The following is a 19,471-nucleotide window of genomic DNA, read 5'->3' as shown; positions in this document are numbered from 1 at the left end:
AATCTAAGAAACTGTGCACCACAAAATACTCATTTCACAGGAGAAAAACTGGCGATGCTTAGAACTACTAACAAATACAAACAGCACAGACAAAAAAAGGAGGCAACATCTCCTCAAATATAGGCACAACACCCTCCCAAACAACTTTTTAAAAAACCCTAGCTAAACACCTCCATGGTTACAAAAAAGGCAGAACTCAATTTCAAAAATGAAATTGGGAGGGGCAAAGGGCTATAATAGGCACCATAAGCCTATATAATGTACAACGCCATCTACATAAAAGCAAGCATTCAGGATCTGCTAAATATTCTGAGCATTCCCAAACCTTGTAAGAGCTTGAAGTATTGTATTGTATTCAAACCAAACTATTACTAAATTACTTTGTACTCCACAACTAAGCACCCTCAGATAAGTAAAGAGACATTTTAGATAAATAATTTATTAATTTTAATGTTTCCTGTCAGTAGAATTCCTCCAACTCTGATCCTATACTTATTTCTTCTTCCAGCTCCTCCAAGGTTATACTGCTAGGCTCTTCTGTCCACTCTTCTGACACTAAACTCACTTCCTCCTCAAATGACTCTTCTGCTACTCCTTCAGAGTCCTCCTCCTCTACTAGTAGTTCTTCCAACTCAATAGATCCTTCATCATATTCTTCAAAGACCTCAATAAAATCTTCACAATATTCTTCATAAAGCTCTTCCTCTAGCACTTCCTCCAGCTCCTCTGCCACTTCTATTGACTCATAACTACACTCATCCTCCAGCTCCTCTATAGACCTTTCTTCTGATCCTTCATTAGACTCCTCTGGCAGCCAAGTGATAATCATTGAGTAGGTATCTACAAAAAGTACCAATTGCAGTTAAGTCAATTCATTAATTTGTTATTCAATATTTTGAGTTGCAATACCTTAATTTATGAATTAAATGAACTTTTACATGTGAAGCCTCATAACTTTAAACAGTTATGTAATACTAAGCTTTGACAACTGAAACTCTTTTCATAGACCAAGAGTCTCATGCTCTGACGACTGAACTACCCTAGCTGACCAATGAATGATAAATTATATACTATAGTTCAGTGATCAATTGTCACACTGGTGGATCTCAATGAAGGTAGCAGTTTAAGAGCTTTATTCAAGCTGATTTCTGTCACTTGCTAGAAAAGATACAGAAGTTACCCACTCTATTTTTTTGGAATAACGCTAAAGACATTAAATATGCCCTGCTTACAAGGAATGCAATTTTAACTCTGTCATCCTTATGATTCAGACACTTCTACCACATGCGTATTCTAGCTGGTCATTAAGGTGCCGTCTCAGAGAAAAAGCGGCCAGCTCATTTAGAAGCACCTTGCTAGCCAATTTTCCATACACTTTCCCATACCATCAAAGCACACTCTACCCAAGAAGGGTGCCAACTAGATTGCATTAACCCGTCTTGCACTTTTCAAAGAATCCACCATCACCAAACAGTGTTTACAACAAGCCTGCCCCCCCGCCCCACAATATTTAGAACGCAATATATAAATTTAGCTATACAGAATCCTATTTACTACTACCCATGTCACCTCAAGACAAAAGAAATAAAAGGGTTCAGGCTGGTTTACAGCAGAGGTAACTAGCTCCATAAGACCTCAGAATGTATACGAATAAGTAAGTCAATTTCAAAGGGGAAAGCTTGAAAGCAAATCACTGCTGTAGCTGCAGTGCTACCAACAAGAACATAACATAATAAAACCTTGCTGGATTAGGCCGGTGCCCTATCTAGTCCAGCATCTCACAGTGGCCAACCAAATGCCTATGGGAGACCCACAAGAAGGCTCTGCACACAGTGACACTCTCCCCTCCTATGGTTTTCCATGCAGATTGTTGCCTATTTAACAAATTCACAGTAGCCCTGAAATATCCAATTAAAGGTACAAAGTCAGACTGTGTGTATACTAAAGCTATCCTTTTGTCAACACCAACAGTAAGTATAAAAGGTGCAGATTTTATTACCACACCCTTATTGGGATCCATACATGAAAAAAATGCAGCATATTTATTACCAACATATGTGTTTCAACATTTTGCATATCCATATTTCCAAAAATGTCAATGTTGTATACTCACCAAAGAAATCAAATGAGAATGGGTCTCTTCCACCAAAGAATTCCCTGAAGACATCTTCCGGATTCCGGAATGTAAAACCATATTCAAATGGACTGTCAAAATGAGTTCCACCTGCAACAAGAGAGCACTCAATATCACAGCAGTTCTTCAGGATCCTAACACATCTAAATCTCTTAACATTTGCAACTTATTTTCATTTATACTGTTCTCAGTAATGGTTCAGTATGACAAACCTGTCAAAGTTATTATTTTTCTTGAGGCATATTGACAATTTTACTACAATCATAAGAACTGCAACCAAAGATTGCCAGATCAGGAAATCCATGCTTTAAAGCTCCCCATATCCTCAACACACATTTTGGACTATAAACTGAGCTCATTTCTAAGGTATTTAAAGTTGTGTTAAGAGGACTAGAATATTCTTTTTTAAATGTTATGACAAAGATTTTCCGCAAAGTCTGAGTCATTGTGTGAATTAGCAATGACAAATTCATTAGCATGTCATTTCTTACATTTTCAACCTACTTCCTCCATGGAAGCATATATAGTTCTTCCTTATTATCATCAAGCTCACCCTTAACTAAGGGGTAGCAAGCCAAGGTCACTCAGTGAACTTCCAGCTGAGTAGTGATTTGAAGCTCGATCTCCACCGTCATACTCCAATACAGTAATTACAACACCGCGGGCTCATACTGTTCATCTGGGCTTTACTAGACCTGCATACCCAGCAATCCGCACAATGTACAGCAGTCATGACACATTAAGATGGGTGACAGAATGTCATGTGTCATTTTTGTGCAAGCTGCTTGGCCTTTGTGCAAACATTTGCTGCTTTAAGTTAAATTTACTGTGACTCTGGCATCATGATAAGAATCACAGCAAACAGCTATGAAGCCAAAGAAAAGGGTGCCAAGTATTTTGGCAGGCCAGTACTTGAATGTGCCAGACTGCCTTGCGCGGAAAACCACTGATAAAGCAGGGCTCCCAGTTACTCTCTTCACCCTTCCCAGATTATGGTAAATTCTTAGCTTGCGTTTTAAGTAGGTCTGACCACACCGAACAATAAAATAAATGGGAAAGCCCGCCCCATTGTTCAGTTCCTGATCAATATAAAATGTATATTCCTTCTATTTTTTTTAGTTAGTTCTTAGTTCTTCACCCAGCTGAAGACCACAAAGGCCTTCTGCCTTGGATTGGTAACTGAGAATTTTATTGATCTAATTATCTATCTATCTATCTATCTATCTATCTATCTATCTATCTATCTATCATCTGGCTCTTCCTATCAAAGGAGCCCAGGTTGCTAAATATGCTGTGGAACTTAGAACTATTTCACATCCAGATGGGCTGCAGGGAGTTATGAGAAGAGCATATTACCTACTCATATTGATCACTTTTCTTAACCACAGAATCGTAGAGTTGGAAAGGACCACGTGGTCATCCAGTCCAACCCCCTGCAATGCTTGAACTGACGACTTGAGATTAAGAGTCTCATGCTACTTATGAGTTCATCCCATTTATTAGTTAATGCAAATTAAATCAAATTCCTCTGTTGGGTTAGATTTCATCATATATAAGTTGTTTGATTTTCACATATTTTATCTCATGCAACTTACTTTATTTCCCATCAATTTTTCCACAGCAACATTCCATTAAACTTTGTACAACAATATAGTGGGTGATTCATTCCAGTTATACAATCTTGATTCTGTGGTTTAAACCCCCTGTTCCATTGTGTTGCTGCCGAACAAATTTGAATGTTGACTGGGGGATCCAATGAGTGTTAGTAAATTTGCCAGAATTCAGTATGGTAGGCACTGGTGGCATTCACTGGATCTCCAAATTAACCTGTTTGTATTAGCATGGCAGAAACATCTTTAGCTAGAAAGTTATTCATAGCATTAAAATAGGAGAAAGCATTAAATCCCTACGTACCTCCTCCTCCATTTAAGCCTTCTTTTCCGTATTTGTCATAGATATCACGTTTTTTAGCTATGAAGAACAGAGAATAGATAAGAAATAGATCACTTTGATATGAAAGTAATGAAACATGGAAAAATATATTAAGGTTATATGTTAAGAATACATTCTATTTTAAATCATTATAACAAAAGGATCAAAATGTGTAATAAAATGGCCTCAATATGTAAGCTATGCATATAAAACTAGTTACATTATTTTGACGCAGCTATATGTAACAGTAATCATCCAAATAAAATAAAAAGCAGAGGCATATTCATTACTTAGTATGAATTTTTAATGGTGTTCAAGTTCAAGCTGCTAACTGACAAGGCCCTGTGATTCCCCCCCGCCCCCGTATCTATTATTCTTCTTTTTTGCTACAAATTGCAACTAAATGCCTTCAAAATCTATAAATTAACCACATGTATTTGTGTTGCAAAAAAATACAATCCAGAAACTTCAGGAAATTTCCAAATAAAAAAACCTGTTTGCTATAACTTTGATGAATCTCTCAAACCAAGCACTACTGGAATCAACAGCAGCATTAATAGGCTGTCCTTTTTAAGCATAACCATGTAAGAAAATTCATCATAATAGAAAAGCTCAAAAAACCCCAGACATGTCAATTATTTAAAAATAGAAAGCATAAAAACTAGTAATATTAAAATGGTTTCAAAACAGTTTAATTATTTGAAACCTGAAGCATTAAAAAAGGTCAATTTAACAAGCCAATTCAAAATAAGTAGACTTTAAAAACCCATTAAAAAACTTGCAGTACTCCTCTGTGGGGAGAGAGTGCCATAATCTTATTATAGCTAATAAACTTGATGGCTTATTAATCTCGCAAATCAAAAGCTAGTATACTACACTATGAGAGGATCCAGTTATTGGGTCCAGACATTTCCCTAAATATAAAACATATTTTGCAGAGAACAAAGCAGTTTTATCCGTGATACAGAATGAATGCTAAGCCTTGGTGTTTGCTTTTGTTAAATAGTGTGACCAACTTATGTCCAATATAAGCTTTGTTCTATAGTTAATAATATAATCCCACTCAATATACTAACAGATAAGAGCACACAGAACACAAACCCTTGTTTGTCCCTTCTTTAAAAAAAAAGTAGTTGAGAGCATTCCTTGTAAAAAAAACCTCCTCTGCAACAAACAGCACAGACAGCCACAGCCAGTTCTTTGGCAAGAAATAAAAGTTGTGTAACATGTTTCACTGCTAGCTCAGATTAGCAGCAGCTTTTGCTTTGGCAAGTAGTATGGTCTCATCCCAACTGGGAAGGTAAGCTGTAAAATTCCAGCACAGAGTTATTTTGATGGCAATCAATTCTAAAAATAAGTTTAACTTCCCAAACTGCAAAGTTAAGGAACTGGCTTCAGCCAAATTTGCAGTCAGATTTGGAAGGTAAAAAAACATGTTTTAAATTTATCTAATACTCACTATCGGACAGAACTTCATAAGCCTCAGCTACTTGCTTAAATTGCCTTTCAGCCTCTTCTTTGTTATCTGGATTCTTGTCAGGGTGCCACTTTAATGCCAGTTTGCGGTACCTGAAATAAAAGGGGAAGTTGCATAAGCTGATTTTATTCATGATGCACAACAAATACAAAATGAGAGGGAAAATTTATTAATTCAATTGGCTAAGTTATAGTTATAGTAGTAGTAGTAGTAGTAGTAGTAGTAGTAGTAGTATACAGTACTCGCAGGTCTCAAGGCGGTTCTCAGGATAACATCAGAATATAAAAGCACAAAATACATAATCAAAATAAAAACAAAAACAACCCAATAACTCCCTCCCAACACATTTTAAAAGGGCATAGGATGCCAATCAATCAAAGGCCTGTTTAAAGAGGAATGTATGTGACTGGCGTCTAAAGGTGCATAAAGGAGGCACCAGGCAAACCTTTAATGTGTTAAAAGTAGTCAGCAAACACATACTTTAAATGCAGTGTGTGTAATCCAATGTAGCCCCCACCCCGATGTAATTCTCTTCTCCTACTGCAGCACTGGACTCAAAGATGCTTACTGATTACAGGAGCTTTTAATAAAGTGATATGTAACTTCCCAATATGAATTATTTGAAGGCAGCGATATAGTAACATAATATAATACAGTGTAAGTTGATAAGCTTTAAGGTTTGCAAGAGCTAAGATACTTTTAATAACCTTTTAATAACCCTCTCCATTTCCCAATTGTCACTAACCATAGATTGCTATGATATTCAAATTGACAAACAATGATAGGCTCCTGCCCTCCAAACTATAGTACATGATTCTGGCAAATACTATCAATAGTTGTCAATTCAGTTATCTTAACAAACGACTCGTAATACTAAATAGAGAAAAAAGAAGCAGCCAGCAGCATTCTCAAGATCCTCCAAAGCTCTTAGAAAAAGTTCATCTGAAGGAATAAGGAAGTGAATGCTATTTATAGTTTTACCCCTAATAGTAAACCAAACTGATCAAAGTATCTCATTAAGATATGTTTTTGAAAATTTGGACAGTCATTCTTTGCTAAAATAGGCAGATTGCTTCTAGGAAATGCAGGCCTGTTTTAACTCGGAAACACTGCAACAACATACGTAGGACAGTCATAAGAACAAGCAAATAGGAACAGTGTCCTACATAGTATAAAGGCTGTACAGATGTACCTCGGAAGCCACACGGAATCAGTTCCAGAAGTCCGTTCGACTTCCGAAAAGTTCAGAAACCAAGGCGCGGCTTCTGATTGATTCCCCATTACGGAGGCACACTGGAAACAATAGTGAACAATACGTTTGGTTTCCCAAAAAAGTTCGAAAACTGGAACACTCATTTCCAGTTTTCGATCGTTCAGGAGCCAGAACGTTCCAACTCCCAAGGCGTTCAGGAGCCTGTATTGAATTGAAAGGCTGTATTGGATTGAAAGCAAAATCATGATTTAATGCTATATGAAGGAGCCTAGCCTCTTCCCCAGTTCACATACACCTGTTCCTTCCCTTTAAGTTGAGGGAGGACAAAGCAAAAGCTTCTCACCTAGGAATTGTGATTAAATAACGTTAGTATCAAAGTAAGTCAACTTCAAATCATCCTATATGAAGTTGGCTTGCTTAAAGTAACCATAGCCAATGTTACCCACAAATTCCCAGTCTAGACAAAATGAGAATTGTGTTAGCTAAAAGCAAAATCTTCTGAATTCAGGATGTAAGAGGAGGGGGGAAATGCATTGAGTCCGAGAGCAAACTAGGCTTGGATATAGCCCAAAAATTGCTGGAAGAGCACATTCAAGAATTCTTCTCATGACTTAACGATTCTCAAGACAGTTGTCTGGTACAGAACATCATCTGATACAGTAAATAATTCCAGTGATCACAAGCAATGAACACGATAACTTGATGTATGAAACCATGTTACCCACTCAAAATGTGGAGATGTTACATTCAAAGAAATTCGAAACATATTTGCAGCTTACCTACAGTTTTAAAGGTTGGTACTTACGCTTTTTTAATGTCTTCTTGTGAGGCATGTCTGTGCACTCCTAGAACTTCATAATAATCCACCATGTTTTATATTGCTTTGATAACAATAGTCCTTGGGGAGAAAACAAGGTTTTAACAAATATTAACACTGGAAATTTTGGTTGAAAAGACAGCTGCATGATAGAAACGAGTCTGCTTTAATCATAGATTTCAGTTTAACAAATAGATGAACTGGACATGCATGCATTCATTTCTCCTGTATCTACCAGAGTTTCTTCCAAACCCTTTTTCAATGAACCCTTCACCCTTCTGTCACAGAGAGCTCTAGGAGAAAAACAGAAGGGCCCCTTTCATCCATATCCATTAGAAAAGTTTCCATTGCACCATTTCCTAATGGCACATGGAGAAACTTTATTAACCCAAGTGCCTAATGCCCTCGATGGAAAGTAATGTTGCAGGGGAGGCACAGAAGTGGGCTGGGCCAAAGCCATGCCTCCCAAAGCAGCCATTTTCTGACTGGCACCCACAGCACTTTCTAAAATTCAAAATGCACTCGATGGGCCAAAAAGTTGATGGCCTAACCTGGGGAAGAAAGCAATGAGAGAATGGATTCAAGAGATATAGAGAAGTGGATACCCTGGGCCTCACCACCAATGGCAGACAACTGAAACATACCACAGTTAATGGTATCAAATGCTGTAGATAAGTCCAAAAGGACCAAAAGAACTGCATACTTGTTCCTGGCATACGTTATCCACCAGGGCAACGAAGCCTGTTTCAATACCAAACTCAGGTCGAAGCCTGGATTAGAAAGGAGCCAGTAAGTTTTTGAATATCAAGTATCAAGTGGTTTTTGGAAAGTATTTCCATTTTAAACCAATACCTGTACAGAATATACCGCAAAAGCTAACCATAAGAAATGTAAGATTACAAATTACAAGTAATAACAGAATGGCAATGCAGGGGGGAAAGGAATGAACAGCAAGCAAAAGAAAATCCATTTCAGCATTTATCAGCCTGATAAGGGATATCCTTTCAGTATGCGTCAGCAAAATGTGCTGAAAATTATATCCTCACCATTATGCAGTAAATAGAACAAGGATTTCCTTTGACTATGGCTCTACAAATACTTAATGATTAATTTCTAGCCCTCATTAGATTAAGAGTATAGGCTTCATATGACTAATGGTTAATGTGTTTTGCTCTGGCAAGTCATAATCTTACAAGCAAAAGGAAAACTGAAAGCAGATTTCAGTGCCCCACCACACATTGCGTGCAAAGCATATCGCTACTGAACAAGCTAATCAGAGTTGTAGCAAAAAATAATAATAATAATCAGATATTTACACTTGCAAACTTGACGTGTGAATACAAAATGAATAAATATATGTATAAACACATTTAAACAATGTGTAAAGATGCTCCACCTTACATGCTTTACTGGTATTCATTAAACAAATTCCAAAAGTCACTCTAATTATATTTTAAGATTAAGCACGTTGGTACCAGCCAGTATGTGTGTTTGTTACATAAACTAGTATCAATACAGGCAATACTGGAAAATGCATCTTCAGAAAAATCCATCAAGGAAGTAAAACACAGAAAAATATATGTCAACTTATTCAGGGACTAGCTTGTTACACAGCAGGGCAAACAACTGGTCACAATTTTCATGAATTATAAGTTAACAATATAGATTTTTGGCAAGGGGAAGCTATCAAATTGGTAACTCTGAATTTCATGAATTCCAAAATGTGGTACCTCCGACATTTCATACTTTTTAAAAGCCAACAATTCTATCAATAGTTCATGGCACTTCACAAAATTTGTTTGAGGCTGCTTATGGATAAGCAAAACTAGAATTCTATGAAGGAGTAAACATGCCAATTCTGTGCCATCAAGAAAATTCATGCTAATTGCTTCAGTAGAATTTAAATCTGTCAGCATTTTGAAAAGCCATCCACCACCACTATTTGGAAAGAGTGAAGATAAAGGGTGCCGGACAACAACTCCATTCATTCAGTCTTAACACTTTAGTCTCAGGTTGTCACCTAGTGGGATGTAATTATAAATCAAGAGAATCACAGAGGCCAATTAAACTAAGGGAAATGGAACGGAAAGGAGGGCGCTGGTACGCAGCAGCAGTGGCCATAGGATTTATGCAAAGAATGCAATAGTCAAGACAGCTGCATGATAGAACTTAAATATCATGCAGTAGCTTTACACTGACATGTCTCCAATCTTACACAACCATTTCATGAAAGTACAAAGCATTACACATTGGGGGGCAGGGGAGAACTGATGGTACATCCAAGGGAATTTTACCAAGATACCCATCATGAAACACACATCTATATACAAGATTTTGGTTTGTAGCCAAAGGAGTTCTTCTGTTCACAGAAGAGACAATGATCCAGGGGAAGCTTTCACAAGCAGGTTCTGGGCAGTATCCAATGTTCTCATTCCACTAGCACAAGAAACTTGCCTAGCAGTATGGGATTTTCTTATCCTCTTCTCTGCAGTCTTCTGTGCACCTTCAAACTCAGCTCCAAAGGGTTGGGGAACCCTCCAGAGAAGATTGGGTGGATGCCCCAGGGGAAGGGGAAGGGGAAGGGGAAGGGTGAGGAAAGGAAAGGAAAGGAAACAGAACTGCTGCTGCATCAGCAGAACTCGGCTGGCAATGCTTGGGATACAATCCTATTTTTTTCTGATTTCCCCCTCTACTATACTATTCCAAGGGCTCCCAAAAAGTACACAGAAGAGGCACAAGGAGCTGAAACTTTACAATGCCGCATTCCATCAGCAGAGCTGCAGAATACAGTTCTTAGCTTTTTTTTAAGAATACAGCTTTAGTATTGTCAGTGTAAAACTCTTTCTTCTAAAGCAGTGTTTCCCAAACTTGGGTTTCCAGCTGTTTTATGACTACAACTCCCATCATCCCTAGCCAGCAGGACCAATGGTCAGGGATGATGGGAATCGTAGTCCAGAAACAACTAGAGACCCAGGTTTGGGAAACACTGTTCTAAACCTGCTACTTGCCAATGGACTTGAGGGAGAAAGGGGAGGAATTTGTTTAAGACATTGTTACCATGCTAGTCAGCTGAAAAAGACTCTCAGATTGGTTTAAATAGTAAGATTAACTAGACAGTCCCTGCCTGCAGCCTCTAATCTAAAAACCTTGGAACAAAAGGAAAACAGCATGGAGGGGAGAAGCAAAATAGCAAACTCATGTGTCAGCTCTTAAAAGTTACAATGTTTTTATAAATAGATTGAATATAAACAATTCAGAGATAGGAACCAAATAGAACCAGTCTCTCAGGCAAGCAAATGGAGTGGACCCTACTTTCCTCCTCCTCCTCTCTCTCTCTACAGCAGCCAAATGAATGACTGCTGATAGATGACAGTTGATGGCAAGACGGCATGTTGAAGTTTATGGCCCAACAACGCGAGACAATACTGCACTAGCCACATGCCTTATTGGAAATCCAGGTAAATTATTTCAAATGCTATGTGCTTCGAATAATTCAAGGGGTCTTGAAAAGAAAGTTCAGGAACCTCAATAAAAACACATGATTGTTATAGATTAACTTCATCATCCAGAACTGAGGCTACGTATGGAGCAAAGAACTGGATATGCAGAAAAGCCCAACTGAGAATAGGGGCCTTTCCAGCAAAACAACATTTAACAGTGAGAAGGTCTGAGAAGAAAGCAGTCTTCTCCCATTTTTACAAACGTTTCAATAAAATTAGAAACAGCAAGGCACATTATGCTGCTCCTTCTTCCCTTCTTCACTACTGTGCAAGTGATAGAAGACTGTGCATCTCCTTCAATACCTAGCAATTTCTAAGTTCATTTGGATAAAAACGGAACAGCAGGGGTTAATGACAAGCCCCTCTTTTTGTACCCCTAATTAAAGTGTACTAATTCCAACCATTAAAAAATATTACTTAGTCATTAAATCCAGAAGATGTGATGTGAGGAACTTCTCTGTGTCCTGCCTCAGGGAACTGTGTATTAAGTAGTTGGGCTGGGTGATATGTGATTTTTAACATCACGATATATCACCAGCTACACATTGCAATATTTTGATTTATCACAGTATCTGAAATAATGTAGGAGCTATGTAGAGGTGAACATGGTAATGCCACGGCAACTTCTACTACTTATGGGTCTAACTTTAAAACTGATAAAATGTTCTTTTATCTGTAGCATATTGTTACAACTGTTACGTTATAGTACTGTACCAATAATGTTTAAGTTAGCACATTTTCTCTAAAATAAATGCTGTAGAATTAATCAGCAGCAGAGATATCAAAGGTAAGGTGAGAGAATGCTTCCTTAAAAATTAACTACATTACTAAACAAAAAAAAAGCCAATTTAGTGTCACACTTTTAGATATTCAGGAGGCAGGGAGTAGCTTGGGCGGAGTTAGCAAGGGCTGCACAGGACAAAGCATAGGTTTCCCCCAGCTTTTCCAATGCCATCCTTGATTCACAATAAACTGCCAGGATTTCACAATTTTCTCTAAATATCCTTTTTAAGCAGTATGTTGATATATTGCACAGGCCTATTAGGCAGAAATGCAAAAGACAGCCTTTTTCCTCTGTGGTCCCCCTTGTTGTGGATCACCTTGCTGATGCTAACACTAGCTATACTTCAGCACAATGTGTTGAGGGCGGATTGGTATACAGACTGCTTATGCTGGCTGCTGGTGTTCAGCATTTAACATTTTGTGCAAAGTACAATTATAATGTTTTAAGGTTTAGAGAATCACCACTGGTCTGCTGCATGACTTCCAGCTTTGAATCTTGGGTGGTATGTCAGTATTTAGGGATTGTTTTAACTGAGCTATCCTGTCCTGAGATCAACCGATACAGGATGGGTTAGAAAGATTTTGGCAAATAAACAAAACTGTTTTCTGAAGGCAAACAAGGGCAATTCAGATATATGGTGATATCAATCACCCACAGTGGATTATAAATGGCAGATACAGTCATACTTCATGTTACATTTGCTTCATGTTGCGGCTTTTCAGGTTATGTTTACTTCCGGGTTCGCCGCACGCACAGAAGCGATCTGCGTGCATGCGCAGAAGCGCTCTATCGGGCTTCAGGCACGCACAGTAGTGGCGCTCTACTTACAGACTTTTGGGGGTCCGAACGGCACACGTTCATAAGTAGAGGTACCATTGTACCAGCATTTTGTAGTGAATAGAATTGGCATAGGCAAACTCAGCCCTCCAGATGTTTTGGGACTACAACTCCCATCATCCCTGACCATTGGTCCTGTTAGCTAGGGATGATGGGAGTTGTAGTCCCAAAACATCTGGAGGCCCAAGTTTGCCTGTGCCTGGAATAGAAACTTGTAGTTGTTGGGTGACTTACCATCATCACACCAGAAATGAGAGCAAGAATGATGTCAGGCTGAATAAATTTTCAGTTTGGACTGTTTAATTTCTATATTTAAGAGTTTCTAAAACAAAAATATCCAGTACTACAAAAAAGACATTAAAGGCTATCCTATTTTTATCAACACTGTTCAACTATTAATAGACCATGTCTCCACAAACTAATCAACATGGAAGCCCTTTTAATGAGCATCAAATGAAACAACTTTACAAATTATTTTGTCACTTATTAATGCAAATGTGTCAACTGAATTAATCTTGCATCTAAACTCTTCAGTAAACAAGCTTCTGATATTACAGAATTACATACTGGAAACAGAAACTTCAGTTAACCTTTTAAGGCATCTGCAGAACAGAGATCATTCCCAATCACAATGACTTTGCAAGCAACGTGAAGCACGTTATATTTTAATGACTACATACTTCAAGACGCCTAAATGGTTTGCAACAATCTAAAAGTTTCACAAGTAAATATAAAATAAAAATCTTGCACCTCACAGCAGCACATAAATATAAACTGGGGACCATAACATTAATGACTGAATGTTAAGAGCCATGCCTGATTAAGACATCTGTACCAAGCAAGTTTCTAGCACTAGCTAAAACTGTCCTGCATCTTCCTTATAGGTGTACTAATATAGTATTTGGTAGAGCATAATACAAGGTATATTTTTGATGTTTTGCTTAAATATGTCTTGCTTAATTTATAAAGATGCCATCCTTGAAGAAAGGGTGTTAAACATGAAGTGGCATGTGACGAGGGGAGGAGCGAGCAGAAATTGTAATGAAGTAGACATCAGAAAGGTGAAGAAGCCTTAATCTGGAATTCAACTTAAAAGCTTTTTATTCTTATGAAGATATAGTTCTGCTTTTTTTGGGGGGAGCGGGATAGATGTTTCTAAAATTCATAATATATAATGGCTCTATTGAGTTTTTGATCAAGTGGTCTTCTAGCTATTCCAGTTTATAATAAGTTACTTTGAATGAACTTAATTTTTAAAACTAGCAAACTGCCAACAATCCAAATTGTACGGCAAATACTCTGCTAAAGAGGGGTGGTGAAAGTGATTCTTTTGCACAGGAGGGCTTGCAATAAAAAATAAGAAGTTGTAATCCTGCTCCACAATTTCCAGGTTTCAAAAATATTCTAGGCCTCAATATGAAAAGCAATTAAAGCTCCACTTAAAAGGTAGTGCTTACACTATGTTAATCCAGGTCTTTACCAGAGTCATAAATGTTTTTGAGAGTCTAGTGTATTTTGAACTCAGCTACAGTACTGGAATGAGTACAGTTAAGATAGCCACAACTCTGTTTCTGTCTGAATGAATATATAACTTTACTGGGTAAACTGAAATATAAAGAGTTCTTTGGCTAACAGCCTTTCTACTGATTGTGTGTTGAGATAATAGTTGCTGGGCAACAGGTTACTTGCTCTTGGTCTCATCGCAGCCTCCTGTGTAATTTTCCTCATCACAAGGGAAGCTCTCCCTGAACAGCCTTTTCGCACACTACATCGGATAAGCCTGATGCTGAAATCCTTGCATAAAGGTGAGACTAGCACTCTACTGGGAATTTTTGAAAACCCTAAGAATACTCCTATGTCCTGCTGATGCTCTACCCAACCTTTTTTCTAATCTTGACCTTTGAGCTTTAAGCTTCTAATTATCTCCTGAATGATTCTTGTCCTAAATACTTCCTCAAGGATGCAAATGATCCTATAACAAGGCCAACTTCTCTCTTCTTGTTCAGTCTGGTTTGACTAGCAGGTATAGTGATGTCTGCTTAACCATATGCTTTGCAAATAAATGGTTCAGTAAGGTAAAGATAAAGGGACCCCTGACCATTAGGTCCAGTCGTGACCAACTCTGGGGTTGCGGCGCTCATCTCGCTTTACTGGCTGAGGGAGCCAGCCATGTGGCCAGCATGACTAAGCCACTTCTGGTGAACCAGAGCAGCACACAGAAACGCCATTTACCTTCCCGCCTATTGATCTACTTGCACTTTGATGTGCTTTTGAACTGCTAGGTTGGCAGGAGCAGGGACCAAGCAACGGGAGCTCACCCCATCACGGGGATTCAAACCGCCGACCATCTGATCGGCAAGCCCTAGGCTCTGTGGTTTAACCCACATTTAAAAAGGACCAAAGAAGCAATATTTGAAAAGGCAAAGGACAACCACTGTGAGAACAGTGATATGGAAACAGATGGTTATGGACCAATGGCCTGATTTTGAACTAAACAGCTTCTTAAGTTCACTCCCAGGACCAAATTATTCAGAAATATAGACTAAAAGGTGAGTAAGCTTTAGCTTAGTGAAGAAAAAAATAGAAATACAGAAAATAATGCAAACTAATGTAGCATTTGGCTTTTAGTTAATCCTAAAACAATTACTAAAGTCCAGCCATCATAATCTGCCAATGGAAATTCAACCATGGTATATACAGTTACAGATGGGTAGCCGTGTTGGTCTGCCATAGTCCAAATAAAAAAATTCCTTCCTGTAGCACCTTAAAGACCAACTAAGTTAGTATATACATTTAACCATCATTTTTAAATTCTAAAATTTAGCTTTAAGATAATATTCCTGTGGAATACAAATGAACTCTAGGACAAATATAGTGTGTCTTCCTCCTACTTGGACCTTTAAGATTAAATGAATAATTACACAGTGAAGGAAAAAAATGAATTTCCATTTATAATCTAATGTGTTATTAACATTAATTAAATTTGTATACTGCCCCTTCACCTGTAGATCTCAGGGTGGTTCACAGAATAAGGGCAAAAGGTATTTAATGAATAATAAAATTTATGCTTTGTAAAGAATAAATAAAATTGTAGTGTTAGAATGTATCATCACTTTACTTTACTATCCTTCCCCTAGCTCCTTAATCTCCTTCATTATGAGTCTGGAAATTTCTAGAGAAACACGGAAAATCCCAGATGCCCAAAAGATCAGCAGAGGTACCACATAAATTGCCTCCAGTCTAGTCTTGCTATTAAGTCACTCACTTGAAGCAAGTAACACATATTTCAGTAATTTATTATCTCCTGCTCTTCAAATAAGGCTTACTTAGGGCAGCTTACACAAGGCTGAACAAAATCAACAATTTAATATGTGAACTTTGGGTATTTTATTAACCCACTCCTGACAAAAAGCCGGGCCAGATATGAAATACTGGACCCAGCACTAGTTTTACAAAATCCAAGGTAGCCATATATATGTATATATCATCTCTACACAACCTCCAAAGTTTCATTTGAATCAAGTAACCAACCAAGGGATTGTTCGCTTGAAATTTACTGTCCTTTAAAAGTTACACTGCTACTCTTTTTATTTTATTTTCGAAATGCTTTTATCTAAAATTTGTCAAGCAAGTATTATTAGTTATGCTTTAACAGATATACAAAGCATTCATCTACTTAACTTTTAAATCTTAAGATTCCAACTTTCAAAAGTTTCCCTCCCCCGAAAGCAATTTAACAGCTGCCAGTTAAAGACTATTCTTTCTACATCTTCTAGACTGCAATGCCAACCATATTCAACAGGAGTCGCATCCAAGTAAACATGCAAAGCACCATTAGCCTATTCCTCCTAATAGTTTTCAAATGGCAGTTTCTGACCTCAGCTCAGTTTGTTCACTGAGCAATTTCGAAACAAACCAAGGATTCTATTTATTTATTTATTTTTAAATAGTGGTAACATTTGCACAGAGCCGTTAAAAAACAATCTACAAAAAACCAGGAAGGCTTCTTGTAATTGCAAAGCATTGTGTAAAACCAAGAAGAATTTTAAAAAGAGACAAAACAGGCAATTGCCACAGAAAACAAATCGCTAACAGCAATACCATTCCAGAGAACAAGCCATGTTAGCCTACTACACAGCAAAAATGCAAACGGAAAAATAAAATTAAAAGCGTTACGGTGCCTTCACTTATCGCACGATAAGCTTTCGTGGACCGCAGATGAAATAGGCTGCATGTAGCCAATGAAAATCTTATCGCCCCCTCTTTGCACGTACAACAAATATGATCTACTTTGAATTTTTAAGCGTTTGTTTCGGACGGGAAAAATAAACGTTTTTAGAAGTTGGGCCTCCACTAAAGCTTGAAGCCCTCGAACGACTGAAATCGCTCCGAAACCCAGACAAGACTCGCCACGCGTTCCTATGGGGCGCCCCCACTCCACGACGCCCCCCTTTTTGCGCTTTGTTTTGATTCGTTTCACGGAAGGCGCTACGGGGGGCACCCACTCCCACACACACCCCATGGAGTTTCCCGGGGGTGGCAACCCCAGGACGGAGGGGGGGGGGTTAGAAACAGATCGGTGGGGGTGGGGCTGGAGAAGAGGTAGACCAGACAAAGGAAGGAGAAAGAGGCGCCTAGGCCATTGCGACCTTTGAGGGCGAAGGAGGCACAAATGCCCAGAAAATCTAGTCTGTATTGGGGGGGGGGTTCGTGGGGGAGGGGGGAATCGGAAGCCAAGGCGAAGCCCAGCAGGAGCCGAGAGATAACCATCCTTCTCCCTCCCCCACCCCCTGCAGCGGGCCTTAGCCAATCAGGAGAGAGCGCGAGGCGGAGGAGGGTGTGAGGGGAGGGGGAGGCCGCGCGCCCCTGGCGCCAACGCCGCTGTGGAGATACCAACCAACCCCCCCCCCCGCCGCCCCTCAGAACAACCCCCTTCCTCCCCCCCCATACCCGCCACCTTCCTCCCCTCTCGGCTCCCCGCGCCCTCAGCGCTTCCCTCACCTCCGAGCTCTTCTTCTCCTTCAAGGCCGGCGACTGCAGCGCTCAGCTCCCGTCTCGTCCCTTCCCGCTTTCTGATAAAGCAGCGGCAGCCGTGACGGTGGAGACGATGCCTCTCCTCCTCTCAGGGCCGCAAACAGGAAGTGCGTCACACGCTGAAAGCGTCGGAAGAGCCGTTGGTGGGGTTTTTTGTGTGTTTTGTTTCCTCCTCCCTCCCCAGACCAGCGCGCTTCCCTAGATGTAGGAAATGGAAGAGTGACACCTTATAGCTGAAGATCCAAGGTTTCGAAAGGTTCTCGATTTCCTCCTCACCATTCATTCATCCTAACTCAGCCCGACCGGCGGAAATAATTTTGATATAATGTCTGATTGGGGAGCAGCGTACCCCACCCCCAAATAAAGGCAAGCAGGGATTTACCAGTGTTCTAATCTCTCATTTAATTTCATATTTAATGTAAAAAATGTGCTTTTACACATTTAAAAAGCTCCCCGCCCCGGCTTATGACATTTTATTATTTTCAGAGAGAGAGGTGTATGTGTGTATGTATACCCGCCCTGGGGCCTTTAAGGCGGAAGGAAGGTAACAACAACAACAACAATAATAATAATTTATACCCCTCCAGATGTACTCATCTGGCGGGGGTAACAAAATAATTATAGAACCATAGAATTGTAGATTAGGATGGTACCCCGAGGGTCATCTAGTTCAACTTCTTGCAATCCAGGAATCTCAACTTAATCATACACATGGAATAAATGATGATATTAAATAATAATGATGATAGTTATAATACCTGCCTGCAAAAGGTTCGAAGTATCGCTGGGCGGTTGTCGTAAGCCACTCTGCCCAACCTTTTTAAAAAATTAAATAAATAATAATCATAAATCATAAATAAATCTCTTAGCTGCCGTCTTTCCGGGTGAATACGTTGTGGCTCAGTCACAGTTATGGTCGAATCTTGGAATTTCCTCATTCATTTCTATTAACGCAGCTCTTGACTTACCGTAACGTGGACCCGGAAATTCCCGATCTGTGCGATTCGGTCATCTCTCTATTTTCTTTTCTCTGTGACCGTAAACCTGGAGAGAAAGGGAAGGAAGAGAACGCGAGAGGAGGAAGTCTCAGCTCTCACTTCCGCCGGGGTTTATTACTTTCCGGAAGTTTCTAGAATAACTCCTTCTGCTTTTTGGCGTCTCTACCTCCCCCCCCCCCCGTTCCACTGCCGCAGGTGGGAGGGGGGATATTTCGGGCGCGAGCGGGCGCTCCCTGGCGGCTGTGAGGATGCGCTGCGCTATTAAGAGGACAGGAGTGGGGAGCGGGAGCAACGTCTCTAGCCTTTCTCAACCTTGGGACCCCCAGATGCTGTTGGACTACAACTCTCATCATCCCTGACTACTGGTCCGGATAGCTGGGGTGGGATGATGGGAGTTGTGGTCCAACATCATCTGGGGACCAAAGCTTTTGAGAAACCCTGGTCTGGGCAAAGCCCAGATAGCATTTAGGGCAGGCATCCCCAAACTTGGCCCTCCAGATGTTTTTGGGACTACAACTCCCATCATCCCTAGCTAACAGGACCAGTGGTCACAGATGATGGGAATTGTGGTCCTGATTTAAGGTGAGGCCAGTGGACACCTTTCTTCCCTGCTGCCCCAATATTTCTGGTCGTCATTTTTAAGGAGCAGCTGTCGCTCTCTTACTATCCATAGGCTTCTGGCTGACCAGTCGTCCCATCTGTGTGGCGGACTGAAGCAGCCACCTCGGGCGGTGGAATCCAAGGG

The 19,471-nt window shown here is 39.7% G+C and overlaps 2 protein-coding genes across 5 annotated transcripts in view; one reads left to right on the top strand and one right to left on the bottom strand.

Moving 5' to 3' along the window:
* The window catches only part of DNAJB6 (DnaJ heat shock protein family (Hsp40) member B6), a 61,508-nt gene extending 43,599 nt beyond the window's left edge, over window positions 1-17,909 (bottom strand). The window contains exons 1-6 of one of the 4 annotated variants that reach the window (XM_083467209.1): window positions 17,696-17,909; window positions 7,562-7,654; window positions 5,526-5,635; window positions 4,049-4,105; window positions 2,114-2,224; window positions 424-840 (exon numbers count right to left, since the gene is read on the bottom strand). In XM_083467209.1, the coding sequence (XP_083323335.1) occupies window positions 461-840; window positions 2,114-2,224; window positions 4,049-4,105; window positions 5,526-5,635; window positions 7,562-7,626 (723 nt within the window). In that variant the 5' untranslated portion in view covers window positions 7,627-7,654; window positions 17,696-17,909 and the 3' untranslated portion in view covers window positions 424-460. Of the gene's footprint in view, window positions 1-423; window positions 841-2,113; window positions 2,225-4,048; window positions 4,106-5,525; window positions 5,636-7,561; window positions 10,421-10,560; window positions 12,775-17,695 lie in introns of those variants that run through there. The other 3 variants (XM_083467206.1, XM_083467208.1, XM_083467207.1) reach the window with 3 other exon arrangements.
* Window positions 1-19,471, top strand: part of LMBR1 (limb development membrane protein 1) — a 327,116-nt gene that overhangs the window by 72,160 nt on the left and 235,485 nt on the right. The window lies entirely within an intron of this gene.

Source organism: Podarcis liolepis, assembly GCF_965112155.1.
Source record: "Podarcis liolepis genome assembly, chromosome: 12".
Taxonomy (NCBI): Eukaryota; Metazoa; Chordata; class Lepidosauria; order Squamata; family Lacertidae; genus Podarcis; species Podarcis liolepis.
This window is presented reverse-complemented; position numbering and strand designations above follow the sequence as displayed.